Raw genomic sequence first — 18,985 nt, forward strand, 5'->3', positions numbered from 1 at the left:
AGTAGAAAATCCTAAAGAGTATATAAAAACAACTAGAACTAATAAACAAGTCTAACAAGGCTGCAGGATATAAGGCCAATATACGCAAATCAATATTTCTATATACTAGCAAGACAGTCCAAAAATAAATTTTTAAAAATTTAATCCACAATTGCATTAAAAATTAAAAAACACTTGGCAAAAATTTAACAAAAGAAGTGCAGGTCTTGTACACTAAAATCTATAAAACACTATGGAGAGAAAGTAAACAAGATTTAAATAAATGGAAAAAGAATCCATGTTCATGGATTAGGAAATTCAATATTGTTAAGATGGAGATTCTTCCTTAATTATTTTATATACTCAATGCCAATCCCTATCAAAATCCCTAAAAAATCAAAAAGTTGATCCTAAAATTTATATGGAAATGTGAAGGACCTAGATTAGCCAAAACAATTTTAGAAAAGAACGAAGTTGGAAGACTTATGATACAGTATTTCAAAACTTACTATAGAGCTAAAGTAAACAAAGCAATGTATTAGTGAAGGACAGGTATAGATCAATGTAATTAAATTAAAAACTACAGAAATAAACTCTTACACTTATGGTCAAATAATTTTCAACAAGGTGCCAAGGCAATTCGATGGGAAAAGGACAGTCTTTTCAACAAACGGTGCTGGGACAATTAGTTATCCCTCTGAAAAACAATGAACCTACACACTTACCAAATACTCATTTACAAAAATCAACTCAAAATGAATTATAGGCCTAAAACTTTCAAAAGCAAACACAGGAGAAAATCTTTGTGACTTGGGCTAGGCAAAGATTTCTTATAGATGACAACAATATGACAGCCCATAGAAGAATAAAAACATGATAAACAAGATAGAAGATATATGAATGGCTAATAAGCACATGAAAACTGGTCAGCGTCATTAGCAGTCTTTAAGAAACTGCAAACTAAAACCACAATGATACACTGACACATTCGCACTAAAATAGCTATAACTGAAAAGACTGACAATACAAGGTTATCAAGGATGTGGAGAAACTGGAACCCTCATTCACTGCCAGTGGGGATATAAAATGGTATGCCACTTTTGAAAAGAGTTTGGCTATTTCTTAAAAAGTTAAACATAAACTTCCCATATGGTTCAGCAATTCCACTCCCACCCAAGAAAACTGAAAACATACAAAGACTTGTATGCAAATATCCACAGCAGTATTATTTGTAATAGCTAAAAACTGGAAACAATCCAAATATCCATTAATTGGCGAGTGGATAAACAAACTGTGGCATATTCATTAAAACTGAATATTATTCAGCTCAAAAAGAAGTCAATTATTGATACATGCTACAACATAGACAAACTTCAAAAACCTTATGCTAAGTAAAAGAAGTCAGATGCAAAACACTGCATATTGAGTGATTCCATTTACGTAAAATTTCCAGAAAAGACAAAGCTATAGAGACAGAAAATAGTTGCTTGAGGTGGTGGTGGGGAAAAAAAGAACTGACTACACACTGCCATGGGGAACTTCCTGGAGTTGAAGGAAAAGTTCTTTAACTGGGTTGTGGTGATGACTGTACAACCTTTTCCATTTATAAAGGATCACTAAATTGCACTTAGAATGAGTACACTTTATAGTAGAAAATTATACTTCAATGAACTATTTAAAAACTGGCAATAAATAAGTGCAATTTAACTGAGAGATTTGTGGAGATTTACCACAGACAGAAAGGAGACACTAGATGTTTCTTTTATAGAATAACTGCTGAAAAGCTCACACAGTAAATCTTATCCTCAATGCCCCAAGGAAACACTACAAGATTCCAAGGGCAAGAGAATTACAGTTAGATAGTTCTCATATAAGAAATGGCTCCTGACTCCAATGGCCTACCAATGAAATACCGTGACTAGCTTGAGTGTTAGAGTTGCATCTCATTACCACTAAAAGACATAAAGAGATAAAATACAGGATTTCAGCAGTTTAATCTGACAAAGGAAAAGAAAATGAGCCTGTATTAGTCAGCTCAGGCTGACATAACAAAATATCATGGGCTAGCTGCCTTCAACAACAGAAATTTATTTTGTCACAGTTTGGAAGCTGGTGCCAGCATGGTCAGGTTTGGGTGAGGGCTCTCTCCCTGGCTTGCAGACAGTCACCTTCACATCACAGAGGAAAAAAAAGAGCAAGAAAGAGAAGAGGAGAGTGCAAACTCTGGTGTCTCTTTTTATAAGGGCACTAATCCCATCATGAGGGCTCCACCCTCATGACATCATCTAAACCTAATGACCTCCCAAAGGCCCCATCTCAAAATACCATCACATGAGGAGTCAGGGCTTTAATATATGAATTTTGGGGGGAACACAATTCAATCCACAGCAGAGTCTTTAATCATAACTATTAACTAAAGATTTTTCTGCAACTGTCCATAAGAAACTGCAAAAAAAAAAAAGTTAATTTATGTCTAAGGACATCTACACTAATAATATTCTCAAGCCCTGCTGAAACTGTGTTCTATATCTGAACCAAACTTCTCTCCCTTTTCTGACCAAAGAAACTAGTATGCCATTTTAAAAATTTTATGTAGACATGGGAACAGACAGGACTAAGTGTACCAAATTATACTTGCCACTTCTTTCTGTGTAAGCATACTTTTTGCCCTGCGCTTATAATTTGAAAGGGGGAGGGGACCAAAATACTTTTATTGCCTTTAAATGGGACTCCAAGCTGTTTCTAGGTTCCTCTTAACACATTTCAGCCCATTAGTTACTATTTTAACAAAAGCCTAACATCCTTTCCTAAACATCTTAATTGGTTAAGAGCTTCTGCTGTTTGCCACAAGCAGTCACTTTAAGTCATTGATGAAAGCAGTTTGCACATCAGCACAACCTGAAATCAGTTTCCTTTATCAACCAGCTGGGCTTAAGAAACAATCGTGAAGACAATTCTCCAATTCAAGGAGAACGAAGTGCAATGCCCTGCATGACAGTGATCTACCATGCACCATGAATGCACCATGAATTTATAGGCAATAAAGAAAAAACCAAATTGCCGTGAGTAAGTACTTCAACAGCTTTTTGCTTCACAAATCATTCTCATTAGCACTTCCTGCAAGGGTGAACTCCAACAGCAAGTTGGGTAACACACCCTTTCTCCAAAGCACCCATCATTTAATTCCATGTTTCCAGCAGCTGGCACGGGTCATCAAAGCAAGCCAGTGGGTCACTACGTTAAATGCAGGCTTGAATGGACTCTGTTCTTCTAGCTGTTCTGACACAGGGAAAGCATTCATATGAGTTCCAAATTTTCAGCCAGAGGGAAAAATATTCTATTTTTAACATAAAAAGGGAAAAAAATACTCAGCAGGTTTAAGGCAAGCAACTTTACCACCTGGCATGAGAAAACAAAACACTGGGAGAATGAAAATGCTGTCGTGTATCACATACAGGCGTCCTTTAATGCTCTCAGGAAGAAATCTTGGTGCTCACAGAGAGCTTACCTATAGCAAACAGGATTTGTACGCTCTCTTTTTTTTAACAGACAGCCAGGCTACATTTTACAAGAGCCATACTCTGTAATTAGAGATATTCTGATCTACAGATTGACAGGAATTTGAAAAGATGCTAGAAGCTGAGTAAGAATGGACAGACGCCTTTTAGGGAGAATTGTGAAAACTGAAAACACTTACTTATAAAGTGGTTGTGTGTATATGACGGTCTTTGATTTCTATGCCATGTCTTTTTTATTTTTTCTTTTTGTCTTCATTTCAATGATTTCATTTTAATTATTTGGTTAATGAGTTTTATTATATTAAAATGTAAGCTTCAGAGCAGTGCTGTGCTGTCTAATGAAATGTAAGCAACCAATGAAGATGTTTAAGCCACAAGAGGCCAAGAACTGGCTCTCTGGAATCTGACTGCATATTTGCAATAATCCGTGGAAAGTCATCTCAACTATTCTGGGCCTCAATCCATGCCACACGGAAGATGAACAAGACCCTAAGGGTCACTGACACACAATTACCATGTCAAATAATAACATACCCTTTTAGTAGGTATCCTTTACAATTCCAAATAAACTGATTTTTGTTTTCAAATGAGACTACTTGTCATTGATAAGTGAGGTGTAAAATAAGCCTGGATCATCAAGTTCTGGAGTTTAACAATTTAAAACTAGACAAGTTAAAAAGAAAGCCAGTGAAGAACAAGATAGTTAATAAAAAATATAGAAGTATAGACTAAACCTCTAGAATATGTAATCATGTATTTTCTCTCTTGTGAGTAGACGGATCACTGCTCTTTTGGGAAAGGACTAAGAAAGTACGTCAAACTGTTAACAAAACAAAACTTTTATACAGCTAAAGATACTTAAAATTTTACTTCTGTTTGTATTTAGTATCCTTCTTCCAAGACGTTCAAGGTATTTAATGGAGGTTATTTTTCTTAAATTTACCAGCTCTGTGCAAAACAATAAAGGCCGTATTTTTATCTTCTTATGTTTATCTGGAAAGAGCTTTAATGGGTTACGTAATCCATAGCCAAGATGAATACACCATTAAAAAGAGAAAATACACAACACACACACACACACACACACACACACACACGAAACTTCTCCTAGATCCCAACTCTTGAGAATCCACAGGTTAGGCTTGATTCATGGCAGAAAATCATATAATGTGTGTAAGTAAACTGCTCTACCCACAGAGTTGAAAAAAATTATCTATTTGACTTTGCTGAATCAAGTGAATGAATGTCAGTCTGAGACACTCTATCCATCCCTCAAAGCTGTTTTAATATCAGCTCAAGCCTAAATAGAATTCTAGGTTATATCTGAAAAGAAAAATGTGAGGACAGGGTCAATTTCAGAAGGATCAAATCTAAGGGCAGCAGTAAGGTCTTTCCGAGATTACTGTCAAGGGGCTGAAACTCTTAGGAGAGAACAAAAATTATATGTCTCAGAAAATAGAAAGATATGACACAAAAACGTTTTATTCCCAAAGGATTTCACTGAAGTGGAACTAAAAGCTCCAAGATTCTGGCCCCCAGTTTTCTTAACAGGGAGACCTACAAATTAGCTCGTCTCTGTTTAGCAGCCCTGTGCTGAGTTTACCCTCCTGTGCTCATAATGTTACCTCGGTGAGCTTACTAACAAGGGACAGTCACAAAGATCCACCAGGAAAGAAAACGGCTATATGAGGCATTATGACCAAAGGTGACACTTACTAGTCTAGGCTTAAATCAGTTAACCTAATTAACCACTTTTCCTTAACTGCAAAGCCTACAGCACATCTCTTACCTTCCTCAAAGCTGGTCTTCTTCTGCCTCACTAGAACACGGAAGTTTTCAGCAGGATTCACACTTCCAACCTAGAACACACCCACAGACAATGAAACTGCAGGTCACTTCTCTTTTTGGCAGCACCCAGGCAAGACAAGACAGCTTAATGTAATAAGTGCGTTCTCATAAAATAGAGGCAAAGACAAAGTGAAGGCACTTTTCTGTTCATTTTCATTTCTACGGATCTGTTAAAAGCTAGTGGATTCCTGTGGTCAAAGGGCTGTCCTCTGTCCGTATTTTCACTTACCTCTCCTCATGCAAACTGACTTCTTTCCGGATGGGTCAGAAGTATGACCCAAGGCACCCAAGGTACCCAAGGCACCAGGCGGCCCAGTTTGAAGGCTTTATGTGGCAGACTGCCTGTCCATCCCGACACCCAACCAATTAGGAACGGGAGGATTCTGCAGTGCAGGGTCAGTTCAGAATACCTTTGTTCCACTAAGATGACACGAGAAATAACAGCCTGATGCTTAATTCACTGAACTGTCCTTCCTGGGGGCTGCTGCTGACCCTCTGGCATTGAAGTTTTGGTAGACTATTCAAACATGCCCAAACTAAACATGTCCCCCAGAGTAAAAGCAAATCAGTGCTAGGTGGGAAAGTTTCAAAGAAGAAGAGCTCTGCCACACTATACGGCACTTTCTGATCATACCTATGTCTTTTACCTTCCGATCCCAACCTTAATAGGGCTTAAGTTCAGCTCGAGGGGGAGAAGACAATGGGATTCTACAACGGCTGGGAAATGTTGGTACAAAATGTACCAAAGTTTCCAGTCAACTCTGGTATATAGCAGTCAGAAAAGCTCCCAGAATAAATAAGGTCATGATGTTTTTTCCTCTACTACGAGACACTGAAATAAAATCCAAATCATTTTTCAGACATTCAGTTTTTCCGACAGCATTACTTTTTCAGGTGGGGAAAAGGTATGCCCTAGGGCTAGCTATCCTTCCTAGTATATTTGGCTAGTAGTAAGGGACAATTTTTAAGATCCACTGATTCAAAATAATGCCACTTAAAACAAGGCAATATGTTCAAGTTCCAAAAACCATCCCATTAAATAAAGAAGATCTCAAGTGTCAAAGGATACCTGGTTTGGGGAAATCCTAAACTAGTGAAAACTGTTATGAAGTTGTATATTAGAAAAAAGAGAATTATACTCTTAAAGCTTACATACTTGGAGATTAAGACTCGTATCATTAACCCCCCCACTTATCCTACCATTGTGACTAAACAGAAAGCTGCAAAATGAAGTTACCAAGAAAACTCTACGAAAGTGATGTTTCACGCTCTATATACTATATAGTGCTCTATGTACTATATATCAATATAAATAATTCTATAGGTAATTCACTGACAATAATTAAAGGAAAAAGTGTGGGATGGACATGTATGGCTTATATGTTGAAAGGACCAAGGAAAGTGCTACGTTAAAAGACTAACAAAAATTGATGCAATCTCCCCAAGCCCCAACCTTCCTGAAAGAGGGGAGCACACCCGACAAGTTCTGCTTACACGGGTGACACTGCCTTCAGCCAGGCTGGAAACACTAAAGTGGGCTTCATCTCCCTCGGTCTTCAGTTTTTTAGAGGTGGGTCCCTCTTCATGGCTGGAAAAGAAATAAATGTTCGGGTTTTTTTTTTTCTCTCCCCTTAAAACTGAACAAACAATACAAAACCCAGAATTGCTAATGTGAAAAGTATACATTTATTTTTCAAGACTCAAAAATAAGCAGCTGCACTTAGTCCTCCTTTACAAACGGCTGCCTCCCTTTCCCACCCTCTGGACCCCTGACAGCCTGACTGGAGCAGCCCTGGCTTTGTTTCCAGCAGTAGGGAAATCAGAATTAGCAGCTGCATCACAAAGCCCTTTCAAAAGATGAAACTGCAAGCATAGATAATGGAAACTTAGCATTTCAGTATGAAACCCATTTACCCTTCAGTTATTATTTGCTAGTTTCTGCCTAAGAATTGATAGCTATTAGCTTTCCATGTACATAGAAGACCTTTGTGTCTAATAACCTGTCTTCTCCATCGTGTATGTGAGAGCTTTATAAGCTTCTACTTACAGCTGTCAAAACTTACTAGACAATCCTCAAACAAGCAAGAGCTTGCTCTTAGAGAAGTCTTAAACTATAAAAAACCACTTTCAAAAGAAAACGTTTAATCTGTGCCTTTATAAACCTAATTCTGTCTTGGGCAATATGCTAACAGAGTCCAAAAGCATCTGTGTGATAAGGGAAAGAGGAAGTATATCGAACATCTTGCTTCAAGTAACAAGCAGGCTTTAACAGCCTGCCTAAAGTCAAAAGGAGGTCAAGTCAATTGCAAAGGAGAAAAAAAATCCAAAGACTCTGCCCATAATCTCCCTTAAGATGCTGAACACAAGAGATTATGAAGATTTTTCTCCCAGACAAATAATCAATCTGGGGCAAAAGCAGCTATCAAGAAATGGCTGAATGAGAAGGGAAATTAGTAACTAAGAGTACTATTAGTAACTATTTCTAAATGTGATGTTTTTATTCAAAAGCCCAACTTTCAAACAGTGAGGCTTGAAGAGGTTATCCTAAAAATAAAGCAAAGTAAGACCTAAGTTAGCTTATTCAATGGTATTTCAATAATGAATCTCCTCTTACAGCCAGATGAAAGAACTAAAGTAATCATTACGGCCTTACAAACAAGAATTAAGTTTTATTACTTGACATCTTTCCCATTCACCACTTGCCTTCTTCCTTTTGAGAAGTAAACAAGAGATAAGGGGTGAGTCATTCAAAGCCCTTTCCTTCAAGGAGAATAAGAAATAAACACACAAAGCCTTGGTGCAAAAATGGAGGGAAAATGCACAAACCTGAGGCAGCATGAAATTCTATCAGAATTTGAATTCTTTAAAAAAAAAAAGTCACAGCCACTTCAGTTAACCTTTGCCGGTTCTTCCCAAGAGAAAGACAACATGGTACTGCTGAAGATTTGGAGGAAAAAGACCCAGATTCTAGTCTCAGTTTTGCCACTGGCTAGCCCTGGAATCTTACACCTTCTTGAAGGTATTGACTGTGTATTAATTTTTGTATGTCTAGAGTTTAGAGTCTAGTAAGTTACTGTTCTCTCTGATCTTCAGTTTGTTCCTCAGGAGAACACTACAACAAAAAGTACCATATCAACTATTCACCTATTCTCTTCCAAAAATACAAATTAACTTACATAGTGGTATTAAGAGGCATTAAACATACAAAGCACTATGCTAAGTTCCGTGAGAATACAAGGTTGAATCACATGAAGAATTTCTTAAACCCTCCCAAATAAGATTCTAGAGAAGGAAGAATAAGGAGACATATATACTAATTTGCCAGAACTGGGCAGGTAAAGGCAAGTCCAGAAAATAGTAGAAAGTAGTGAAAATTTAATATGTTTAATAATCTCAAGATTGAATCATTTAACAGGATTTAATTAGGAATTTTACATATATTAAACTCATAATGTCTATCTGAAGTAGGAAAGCACAATGACTCTCATCCCCAAATTATCTATGAGGGAGCTGAGCTCTGGAAGGTACACATTATCCATGCAAGGTCACAGCAGACACAGAAATGTTAACAGCTGCTGCATTTGGATGTTGGAACCCTGGATAATTTGTTGTTCTTTCTCCTCTTCTCCTTTTCGTTCATATATGAGTATAAATCTTTTTTTTTTTTTTTGCGGTATGCGGGCCTCTCACTGCTGTGGACTCTCCCGTTGAGTAGCACAGGCTCCGGACGCGCAGGCCCAGCGGCCATGGCTCACAGGCCCAGCCGCTCCGCAGCATGTGGGATCTTCCCGAACCGGGGCACGAACCCGTGTCCCCTGCATCGGCAGGCAGACTCTCAACCACTGCGCCACCAGGGAAGCCTGAGTATAAATCTTGTAATTCATTTATTTAGCCACACATTTACCTAATACTTACTATGTGTGGACCCCTAAATTAGGCTCTAGATTCTAAATATATAAAAGTTAATAATCATCACCTTCAAGAAGTTCAGCCAAATAAAAAAGATAAATATATAAACAGGCAATTAAGAAAATATTGTGGTAAGCAACATATTCCTTTGAGAGGAAAGCAGGCAGCTATGTTGGGCTGGGGCATGAAGTGCAAGCTGGGAAGTAGTGAGAGATGAGGATAGAAAATATCTAAATTGTAGACACAAACTGTGAGGAAAGAAAGTGGTTCTCCAGGTAGCTGGACAGACATTTCTCTTCCTTCTGCTTATCTGGGTTTTCTCATTTGTGTAACAGAATTTGGTCTTAAGCTGAAGGTAATGGAAAGCCATGAAAGCAAAGGTTTTCAATCAGGCATCCAAGGATGACATCAAGGAATTTGTGAACCACCTAAAACTACATGCAAAATTTATTATGTTAGGGCATTTTCCTGGGGAGAAGGTTCACAGTTTTTATCAGATTATCCAAAGGGTCCATCACACACAAACACACACAGATTAAGAATCACTGCATTAAAGAATTTTAAGTAAGGGAGTGATGTGATCAGATTTGTTTTTAAAAACATCACTCAGATAGCAGAATGCAGAATGGATGGGAAGGGGCTAAGACTGGAATTAGGGGAATCAGTCAAGGGGTTATCTCAGTGAAGCAGGCTAAAATGAAACCTACATAAAAGCAATGGCAGTGGGCAATGCTAGTAAGAAGTAACTCACCATCGGTCACGAAGCCAAGCACACGAGTCAGCTATTGTTATTGTCCCTTTACAATTAAGCAAACCAAGCCTCAAAAGGGCCTGACCTTGTCTAAAGCACTCAGTAAGGGGTCCACAGCCAACTCTGGACTTTTAACCACTCTCCTAAACAGCCTCCTAAAAGGCAGGTATTTGTTATCACAACTTGGCACAGAGCAACTTGCCAATTTTAACCACTATTAAAAAGAAATACTTGAGGAACTTCCCTGGTGGCACAGTGGTTAAGCATCTGCCTGCCAATGCAGGGGACATGGGTTCAAGCCCTGGTCTCGGAAGATCCCACATGCCGCGGAGCAAATAAGCCCGCGTGCCACAACTACTGAGCCTACGCTCTAGAGCCCACGAGCTATAGCTACCGAGCCCATGAGCCACAGCTACTGAGCCTGCGCACCTGGAGCCCGTGCTCTGCAACAAGAGAAGCCACCGCAATGAGAAGCCTGCGTATCTCAACGCAGCCAAAAATAAATAAATATATAAATGAAAAGAAAAAAAAATTAAAAAAGAAATACTTGGGTTTTGATCCAAATCAATGCTATTAGCCACTGTACTAACCTGAAGCAAAAGGAGTGAACTTGAGGTAAATCTAATACAACTTGGTAAGCCAATTAGATGTGGGGAGTGAAGAAAAGGGATGACTCCCTGGAAATTAGGTGTCATTCACTCTGAAATAGAGAATCACAGCATGAAGAGGGGGTTGAAAGGAGTGTGGAAAGAGAAAGGTGATGAAGTCACTTCTGGACATACTGAACTTGAGTTATCTGTAGACACTTAAGATCCAGTGGATAAGATGGAAGTATATTAGGATAGACAAGATTTTTAGTTATTTTTGGAGACCCATATGTGAAATATTGATAATAAAGGTCTTAGGATGTGCAGTCTGGCATAATCGTTGAGAGTGTAAGCTCTGGGGTCAAACTGCCTGCGTTTAAATCCATCTCCATCGCTTAACCAGCTGTGATACTGAGGAAGTTTCTTATCTCCTCTAAGCCTCAGTGTCCTCAGCTTTAAGATGAAGTGAATAAAAGAATCTACTTCATAAGATGGCCAAAAGGATGCAAACAGATAATACATACCTATGTCCAATAAATGTCAGCTCTTTTAGAGGAGGAGTCCTACAAAACATCAACATTTAAGGTTGGTGGGGAAAGAAAAGCAGCCCCCAGAGGAATCTGAGAGGGAGCCTGTTAAAGGTTTAGAGGGAAAAATCTGGAGAATCTGAAGTTAAGGAAGACATATGAGTTTCAAGAGGGAAAGGATAACTGACAATGTCATGTGCCACAAAGAGGTCAAGAAAGAAAAGGGGGCTTCACTGGTGGCACAGTGGTTCCGAGTCTGCCTGCCGATGCAGGAGACACGGGTTCGTGCCCCGGTCCGGGAAGATCCCACATGCCGTGGAGCGGCTGGGCCCGTGAGCCATGGCCGCTGAGCCTGCGCGTCCGGAGCCTGTGCTCCACAACGGGAGAGGCCGCAACAGTGAGAGGCCCGCGTACCGCAAAAAAACAAAAAACCAAAAAAAAACGAAAGAAAAGGACTGCCACGCTTAAGTAAATCCAGCAGTTGGTGTCTTTTATTTTATTTTTTTTGCGGTACACGGGCCTCTCACCGTTGCGGCCCCTCCCGCTGCTGAGCACAGGCTCCGGACGCGCAGGCTCAGCGGCCATGGCTCACGGGCCCAGCCGCTCCACGGCATGTGGGATCTTCCCGGACCGGGACACGAACCCATGTCTCCTGCATCGGCAGGCGGACTCGCAACCACTGTGCCACCAGGGAAGCCCAGTTAGTGTCTTTTAGAAGACCAGTTTCAGGGCAGTGGTGGGGGCAGAAGGCCGAGCCAGTGAGTGCTAGGAAAAGAAGCAGTATAGGTTCTTCTGCTAATAAGCCTGGCTATGGAAGAAAAGATGATGATAACAGGTAGTAATTAGAGAGAGGAAACTGAGGGGATTACTTCATCTTCTTTTAGAGGATAGAAATAAAATGTTAATGTGTGGAGGGAAAGGAGTTGGTACAGAGGGAGAAGCTGAAGATACAGAAGGAAGGAAGAAATTATCAGTGGACTGAGGTACCAGATGGCACAGAAATAGCATCCCAGGACATAGGTGAAAGGATTAACTTGGGACAGGATGAGGTACCCTCTTCCACTGAGGCAGGAAAAAAGGAAGTAAAGGCAGATGCCATACAGATATGTTTTTAGGTAAGATGGGCCAGAAAACTGAGACGTTCCCGCCTACTGGCTTCTGTTTTCTCTGTGAAATCACCATCATGATCGTCGCCACTGCCGTAGTTGTTGAAAAGGTGCTAGGGACAGGACTAGGATTTTGTAAATCATCTCTTCACAAACACTATATTCTTACTATGTGTTCGGCACTGTGCCATTCTAGGGTGACAACAGTGAACAGTGAACAGCATATATTACTCAACTAACCTGCATGACAACTCTATGAGACAGATATTCCTATTATCCCTACTTACCCATGAGGAAACTGAGGCTTAGGGAGGATAAGCAACTTGCAACTAAGGTCACACTGCAGAGCAAGGGGACCAACTCACACTATCTTGACCCTGGAGTCTGAAGTTTTAGCCAGTAAAACCAGGTGAGGTTGGTCTCTGACAGTAAGTAGGGACTGGGGTCTTAGGGGACTTGAAAAAAGTAGAAAACTTTACACTATTTGCATATAGAGATAAAAAGAAATCAAGATCACGTATTAGTTCCATAGGCAGGATCAGACCTCAGATGTCCCTATTCTCATGTAAGTTCTGTCCAAGAGATGCTACTTTCATTGCAAGGGTGTCCAGCAACATTAAGGGAAGCAATGCTTCTCTGTGATGAGGGTAATATTCAGTGCATTTTTGGAATGCAGTGTGAGATGGTACTTTTACCCTCTTGAACTGAAGAAATCACTTCAACACTAGGGATTGAACAGGTTCAGCATGAATAGTAGATCTTCTCAAATATTCAGTGTTTTTATTGATAATGACAGTATTACTGCTCTGGGTTTTGACTACTGCCTTCCCTCCAAATAGTTTAAAGTCCTTTAATATCTGTGATTTTACTGTTATAATGTCTCTTACGATGAGCCTGTTTTTAGATGAAGGAACTCTCATAAAGGTAAAATTATGTAAACAAAATTAGATCAAGAGTGAAAAAGCTGGAATGAAAACTAGAGACTCCTAGCTCAGAGGTCTTTCCTTGGCCTCTGACACTTCCTGAACAGACATGTGCCCCTCCCCCCATCTCGGCCCCTCATCTGTATACTGGAAGTATGTACCCTGGATACAGGGATGCTGAATATACACAAAAACATAGCTGGTTGTTAGCAATCCTTCTTTCCCTTAGGGAGACCACCTGTAAAGCTGATTGGAGCCTTATCACAAAAATTGAGTGGCTGTAAGAACCCTGCAGAAGGACTCAGTCATTCTTGAATATAGGAGGTACTCAATAAATATTTGTTAAATGTGTCATTTCTGCAGTTCTTAAAAACTAAGACTTCTGAGAAGGAAGAGTAGAGAATTGGGGTGTGCGTAGGTGTGTGTGCGCAAGATTATTCTCCGGCCCCCCACAGCTAATTTGGCTGTGTGGCAAAACAAACCCATTATGGGGGCAGAGAACAAGAAGCCTGGCAGGCTCAAGCTTCCTGAAAGTGAGAGACGGGAACAGGGCTGAAGGTGTAATCACAGCAGGGATCAAATCACAGAACAGCCTTCTGGGTCTAGCTGGTATGTTTTTTTTTAACCAGCTAATTTACAGTTTAATCAGCAGGAGGAGGAGAAAATGGCCCACTTCTTTCCCACAATACCAGAAGGTAATCAAGATCATGAACTGGAGCTTTAATACACAGAGAGGAACAGCCATATGACTGCAGAAGAGACTAAGGCAAGGCTGTCATGGGAAGAAAACGACTCAGAATTTTACTGAACTGTTCTAAGATACGAATCCAGAGGGATCTAGGTAGATGAGGAAAGCAGAAGTAGATTTTTAGTGACAGTCTTCCTATGTAGAAGAAGGCATGACAGACTAAAAAGAAACATAAAAGCCTCCAGGATGTGTTAGAAATGCACATGAGAGAATCTTTCAATCCCATGATTGTTTTTTTTTTCTTTTCCCCCCAATTCTGACAAAGTTTAGGGTATTAACCTCTAAAAAGCCACCGAAAATGCAAACCTGTCTTTTCAACTTGGCAGATAATTCACTAAATTAACAATTTACAGAACCCTGTAAATTGAAGGTTTCTGGAAATTACTCAATACTGGTCCAATGGGGTATTTACAAATACAAGCTTTACTTTGTCAATGCAGACACAGCCGTGGGAAGGAAATCAAAGAAAAAGGAAAAAAACTGTGATCTAAAACTGGATCTTGGAATGCAACCTAAAGAAATGAGTAGATCCTTTTGATTTGGGAGGAAAAGTCACCAATAATAAAACCAAAACCTGGTAAAATCAATGTCACACACCCAAATAATTCTGGATAAGAACAGCTTCTTAAGGTTTGTTTTTGTTCTGCTTTGAATGGAAACTGATATAATTCTAAACAGACTTGATGTGGGGAAAAAACACTTAATAGCTACCTGAGAGCTTGATCTAAGGATATGAAAACCATTTTACAATCCTTAAACTACACCTCACTAATGGTATATCCAAGCACATCAACACAGTAACAGCACAACGAGGGCCAGGTTTTTCATTCTCCTTCCCATTTTCCCTCCCAAAATCTCACCGATATTCTCCTGACACCTTACCTCCAAAACGAAAAACCTTACGACTTTTACCCCTCTTCTCTCATCCTCAGCCCTTTACTTTAAAAATGTTAAAATTCAGTCTTAGATATTCAAAGATTGTTTGTCTTCCTATATATATAATTCATCAAGAATCTGATGCTGATCAAAAAGTCAACAACCCCAAAGGTAGCTCTAATTTCTAGGTGCACAAGGATAAAATATATCTACAGTGGACAGATGTGAGAAACCAGGATTTCCAATGCAAGGCTCAAATAGCAAAAGGTTTCTTCCTCCCACCTTTGTGATTCCACAAACCCAGGTTGCAACCCTTAATGCCACAGCCCCTCTAAGACCACAACCAATCTTTGTGTTCCAGCGTCACACATAGTTCCATCGAGTACTCACTTATCTGGGAAAATGTCCTGAGCAGTCACTTGGTCCTTTTTCTTGAGGACTTCAGTCAGAGGGAAAAGGGTCTTTATTTTAGAGACAGGAACCTGACATTTAGCTGTCACCTCAGTGGGGGGATCCAGCATATTCAAAACGTGTTGCTGAATTGGGGGCAGAGGCTCCTGGGGGTGTAAAGCTCTGTGCAGCAGACACTGTGGAAAAGGCATAAGGATTTTAAAATGCAGATGTAGACATCACACACAGCTTCAGTACACTCTTCTGATCACGGATCCTCATTCTTTAATTTGGGAGGGTAATGGGATTCCTACCATATGTAAAAGACAGCAAAGACGGTGGACCCAGAACCGCCTTGGTTAGCAGGACGTTGGTAATGTCTAAAAGCAACTGTAAAACAGATCTAAGCCTAGCAGCACCGTCAGCTGAAGCCCTCCTGGAAAGGAGCCTCATCTCATAAAAAGAGGCCACTGCTCTGACTACCTGGAGGATATACGAGGTTCCCTGAGATGCAATTCCAAAAGCCTCTGACAATCTGCGATGATAACTTTTTGGTTATAATCCTTTAACCTCCCTTCAGCATGCTGTGCTTTCTCCCTTGCACAACCTTAGAAGACAACCTAAGGTGGATGAATCAGATGCTAAAGGGGAGGTGCCCATGCTCAGTGAGTCCCAGGATGAACGCTGTGGAAGAGATGAGACTACTGGTCTGTCCCAAAACTCCCCCGAGTGCCGAGCTTGGGCTATTCTCCACCCATCTACTCACTTCTGTCCATCTCCACTATACCACTCTTGTCCAGGCACCATCATCTCTCATGTGGGCTACCACAATCCCCTCCTAACTGGTTTCCCTGCATCCATTTTCACGGCTCTACTGTAGCTCAAGTCATCTTAACACAAGTTCCTTTCCATATCCTGAAGTCAACCCTAACACAGCCCCTGCATGCCTCCCTCCTCCTTGCTCACCCCAGCCGCCCCGTTAGACTGGTTTCCTCCTGCTTCACGCACATGCCAGCTCACTCCAGACTTTGGGTCCTGTGCTTAACGCTCCCTCAGCCTCTTCTGCCTTCCCTTACATCTCAACAGAGCTGGCCCTTTTTAAAATCATTCTGTTCTTTGCTAAATTATCATCTCTTCTGAGAGGATTTCCCTGACACCGTATGAAGGAGCCCTTTACCCCCGTGTTACCACCCTGTCATTCTCTATCATTAAACTTGTCTTATATTTCTTATAGTATTTATCATTATCTAAAACTATCTCATCAATTTTTTAGTTTATCTGTTTGTTACCTCCACTTACCCCTTGAAAGTAGAGATCTTGTTTGTCTTGTCTACTGCTGAATTCCAAGTACTGAAAAGAGCACCCCACACATGATAAGCACCTAAAAGGTACTGGCTGAGTGAATAAAGCGCTCTTTCTCAGAACTCTACAGAAGAGGTGACAGAGGTGTCAGGAAGCAGCACCAGGAGTGGGGCCAAGATCAAGGCCAGGGCAGGTTCTCCGCTGCTCACACAGGTGGAGATCCGGACCGCAAGCCACTCCCATTCAATCACTGATACTGCTTTCAGACTACCAGGCCTTGGCAGTAGTGTTATCTGCCCAGAAAAATAAGTATTCTAAAAGGAGTGCAGGAATGTAATAAAAAAATGAGATAACCGTTAAGAAAAAAAGAAAAAAAATGAAACTCTCAATTCATTGGTGTTTTACTCCCCTTGCTAGCGGATAATTCCAAAATTAGGTTGGAGAACAAGGCTCCTATTCCCACCTTTGAACAATTTATATGTTAGTAATTGGAAAGAAAAAAATGGAGCTGAATAGCTCCTGCGATTTTAAAATTACTGTTTCATATCACAAGGTATATGATTTAAACTACTCCATGGATTGTTTTCGTACCCTGTAAAAATGGAAGCTAGACTTTTCGGTTCTAAAAAAATAAAGATACTTGGGCTTAAACAGTAAATGTCATCAAAGAGTCAATGTTCTACAAATTCAGAAAACCCTGAGGTACGTATTAAATAGCAATTTCCTCTAGAAATTTCATGTTCTGCTCCCAATTTCAAGAGACCAACCCCAAGCCTTCCTTCTCCTAGTAAATTCATTGTTTCAGAGCCTGACTCCTGCTTTCTTTTTTTTTGACTCCTGCTTTCTTTTCCCTAATTACTCTACTTTCCCTGGAGCATCAATGACATTAGGCCTGTTTAATGAAAAGCAAAAGGCGAAACCACAAAGATCCCAAACCTGTGAATCTACCCCAACCTTCTAATACATAATTCGCAATTCACAGCGCTCACTTTCAGGTCAGTTATTAAAATACCAAAAACAGGACTTCCCTGGTGGCGCAGTGGTTAAGAATCCACCTGCCAGTGCAGGGGACATGGGTTCGAGCCCTGGTCTGGGAAGATCCCACATGCCGTGGAGCAACTAAGCCCGTGCGCCACAACTACTAAGCCCACATGCCACAACTACTGAAGCCTGTGCGCCTAGAGCCTGTGCTCCACAACAAGAGAAGGCACCGCAATGAGAAGCCAGCGCACCGCAACGAACAGTAGCCCCTGCTCGCCGCAACTAGAGAAAGCGTGCATGCAGCAACGAAGACCCCAATGCAGCCAAAAATAAATAAACAAATAAATAAATTTATTAAAAAAAATAATAAAATACCAAAAACAGCTTACAAAGCCCTAAAGACGTAAGCAGAAATCCAACACCCAACATAGCAGACTACCTCGCAAATACTCTGGAAGATTCTATCTGTGATATCCAAGTGACATTTTTGGGAAAAGAATTCTGAATTCCAGGCAATTCTTTCAAATAGTGTCATCACCCATAAGTCAGTAATAAGGGACCCACAAGAGATGTTCTAAAGCATCATCCTCTCATATTTTCTTAAAGGTCACATTGTAGATAAAGCTAAGTAGGATAAAAATTCAATCAAAAAAATTCCAATTCATTTAAAAAAAAGGTTATGAGAAAGTGACACTTTTTAGTAGCTGAGAAGCTGAGATCTCAGTCCTCAAACTACTTAATTTCTCCTTTAAGCAACTGTTTTCCTTGATGTGATTTTTACAATTTGAAAAAGACTAGAGGAAAAACTGCAGGCCACTGGTGGCTAGCTTGTAAGTTACTAATATGTTGATTTCAGCAACCCCGTATCAATTATTTAAAAGGCAGTATTAACTGTACACTTGACAAAAGACATATTTTTCAGTATTTCTTTCCAAAATTAGAATTAAATTAACATCTTGCCAACAAGTTGATTACTAACCTCTCCCTCCTTCTGCCCCCTACTCCCAGCTCATTTACTCTTAGTTATAGCTATTTTAAAAGGAAAAAAAAAGTCTTCCTGGGTCCTACATCCTCCTGTAGCTTCCTGGATCCTCTCTCTCTCTCTTCCCTTCATCAGTAAAGGTTTCTCCTACAGGTACTGTAATCTGGCTAACGCCCCATCACTCTACTCCCACTGGGCCCTCAAAGTCATCAGAGACTTCACTACAAACCCTAAAGGCCCTTTGCCAGGCTCAGCTCTCTTCACCACTGTGCAACGTCTGATTTGTGATTCTTTCCTTTCCAACACTCTTCTAGTTCTTTCTGTCTCTCTGACCTTTTGGGGAGGGTGGAGGTAGGAACACTGTTTCATTTCTGGCAGCTCTTCTGTCTATCCCTAATTGTCCAATCATGGTGGTGTTCAGGACTTCATTCTCCCTCCTTCTCACTCAACAGACTCTCCCAGGTGACCTCATTCACTTCTGTTTCTACCTAAATGAGGAGGACTCTCAAATCTATACATTTAGTCCTGAACGCTCTCCTGGGCTCTGCACCCCTATTT

The 18,985-nt window shown here is 40.3% G+C and overlaps 1 protein-coding gene across 1 annotated transcript in view; it reads right to left on the reverse strand.

The window, feature by feature from the left end:
* XRCC5 (X-ray repair cross complementing 5) overlaps positions 1-18,985 on the reverse strand; it is a 94,908-nt gene that overhangs the window by 33,732 nt on the left and 42,191 nt on the right. The window contains exons 14-16 of the mRNA XM_060016146.1: positions 15,163-15,359; positions 6,840-6,933; positions 5,287-5,356 (exon numbers count right to left, since the gene is read on the reverse strand). Coding sequence (XP_059872129.1) covers positions 5,287-5,356; positions 6,840-6,933; positions 15,163-15,359 — 361 coding nt within the window. The remainder of the gene's footprint in view (positions 1-5,286; positions 5,357-6,839; positions 6,934-15,162; positions 15,360-18,985) is intronic.

This window comes from Delphinus delphis, chromosome 7 (assembly GCF_949987515.2).
Source record: "Delphinus delphis chromosome 7, mDelDel1.2, whole genome shotgun sequence".
NCBI classification, from domain to species: domain Eukaryota; kingdom Metazoa; phylum Chordata; class Mammalia; order Artiodactyla; family Delphinidae; genus Delphinus; species Delphinus delphis.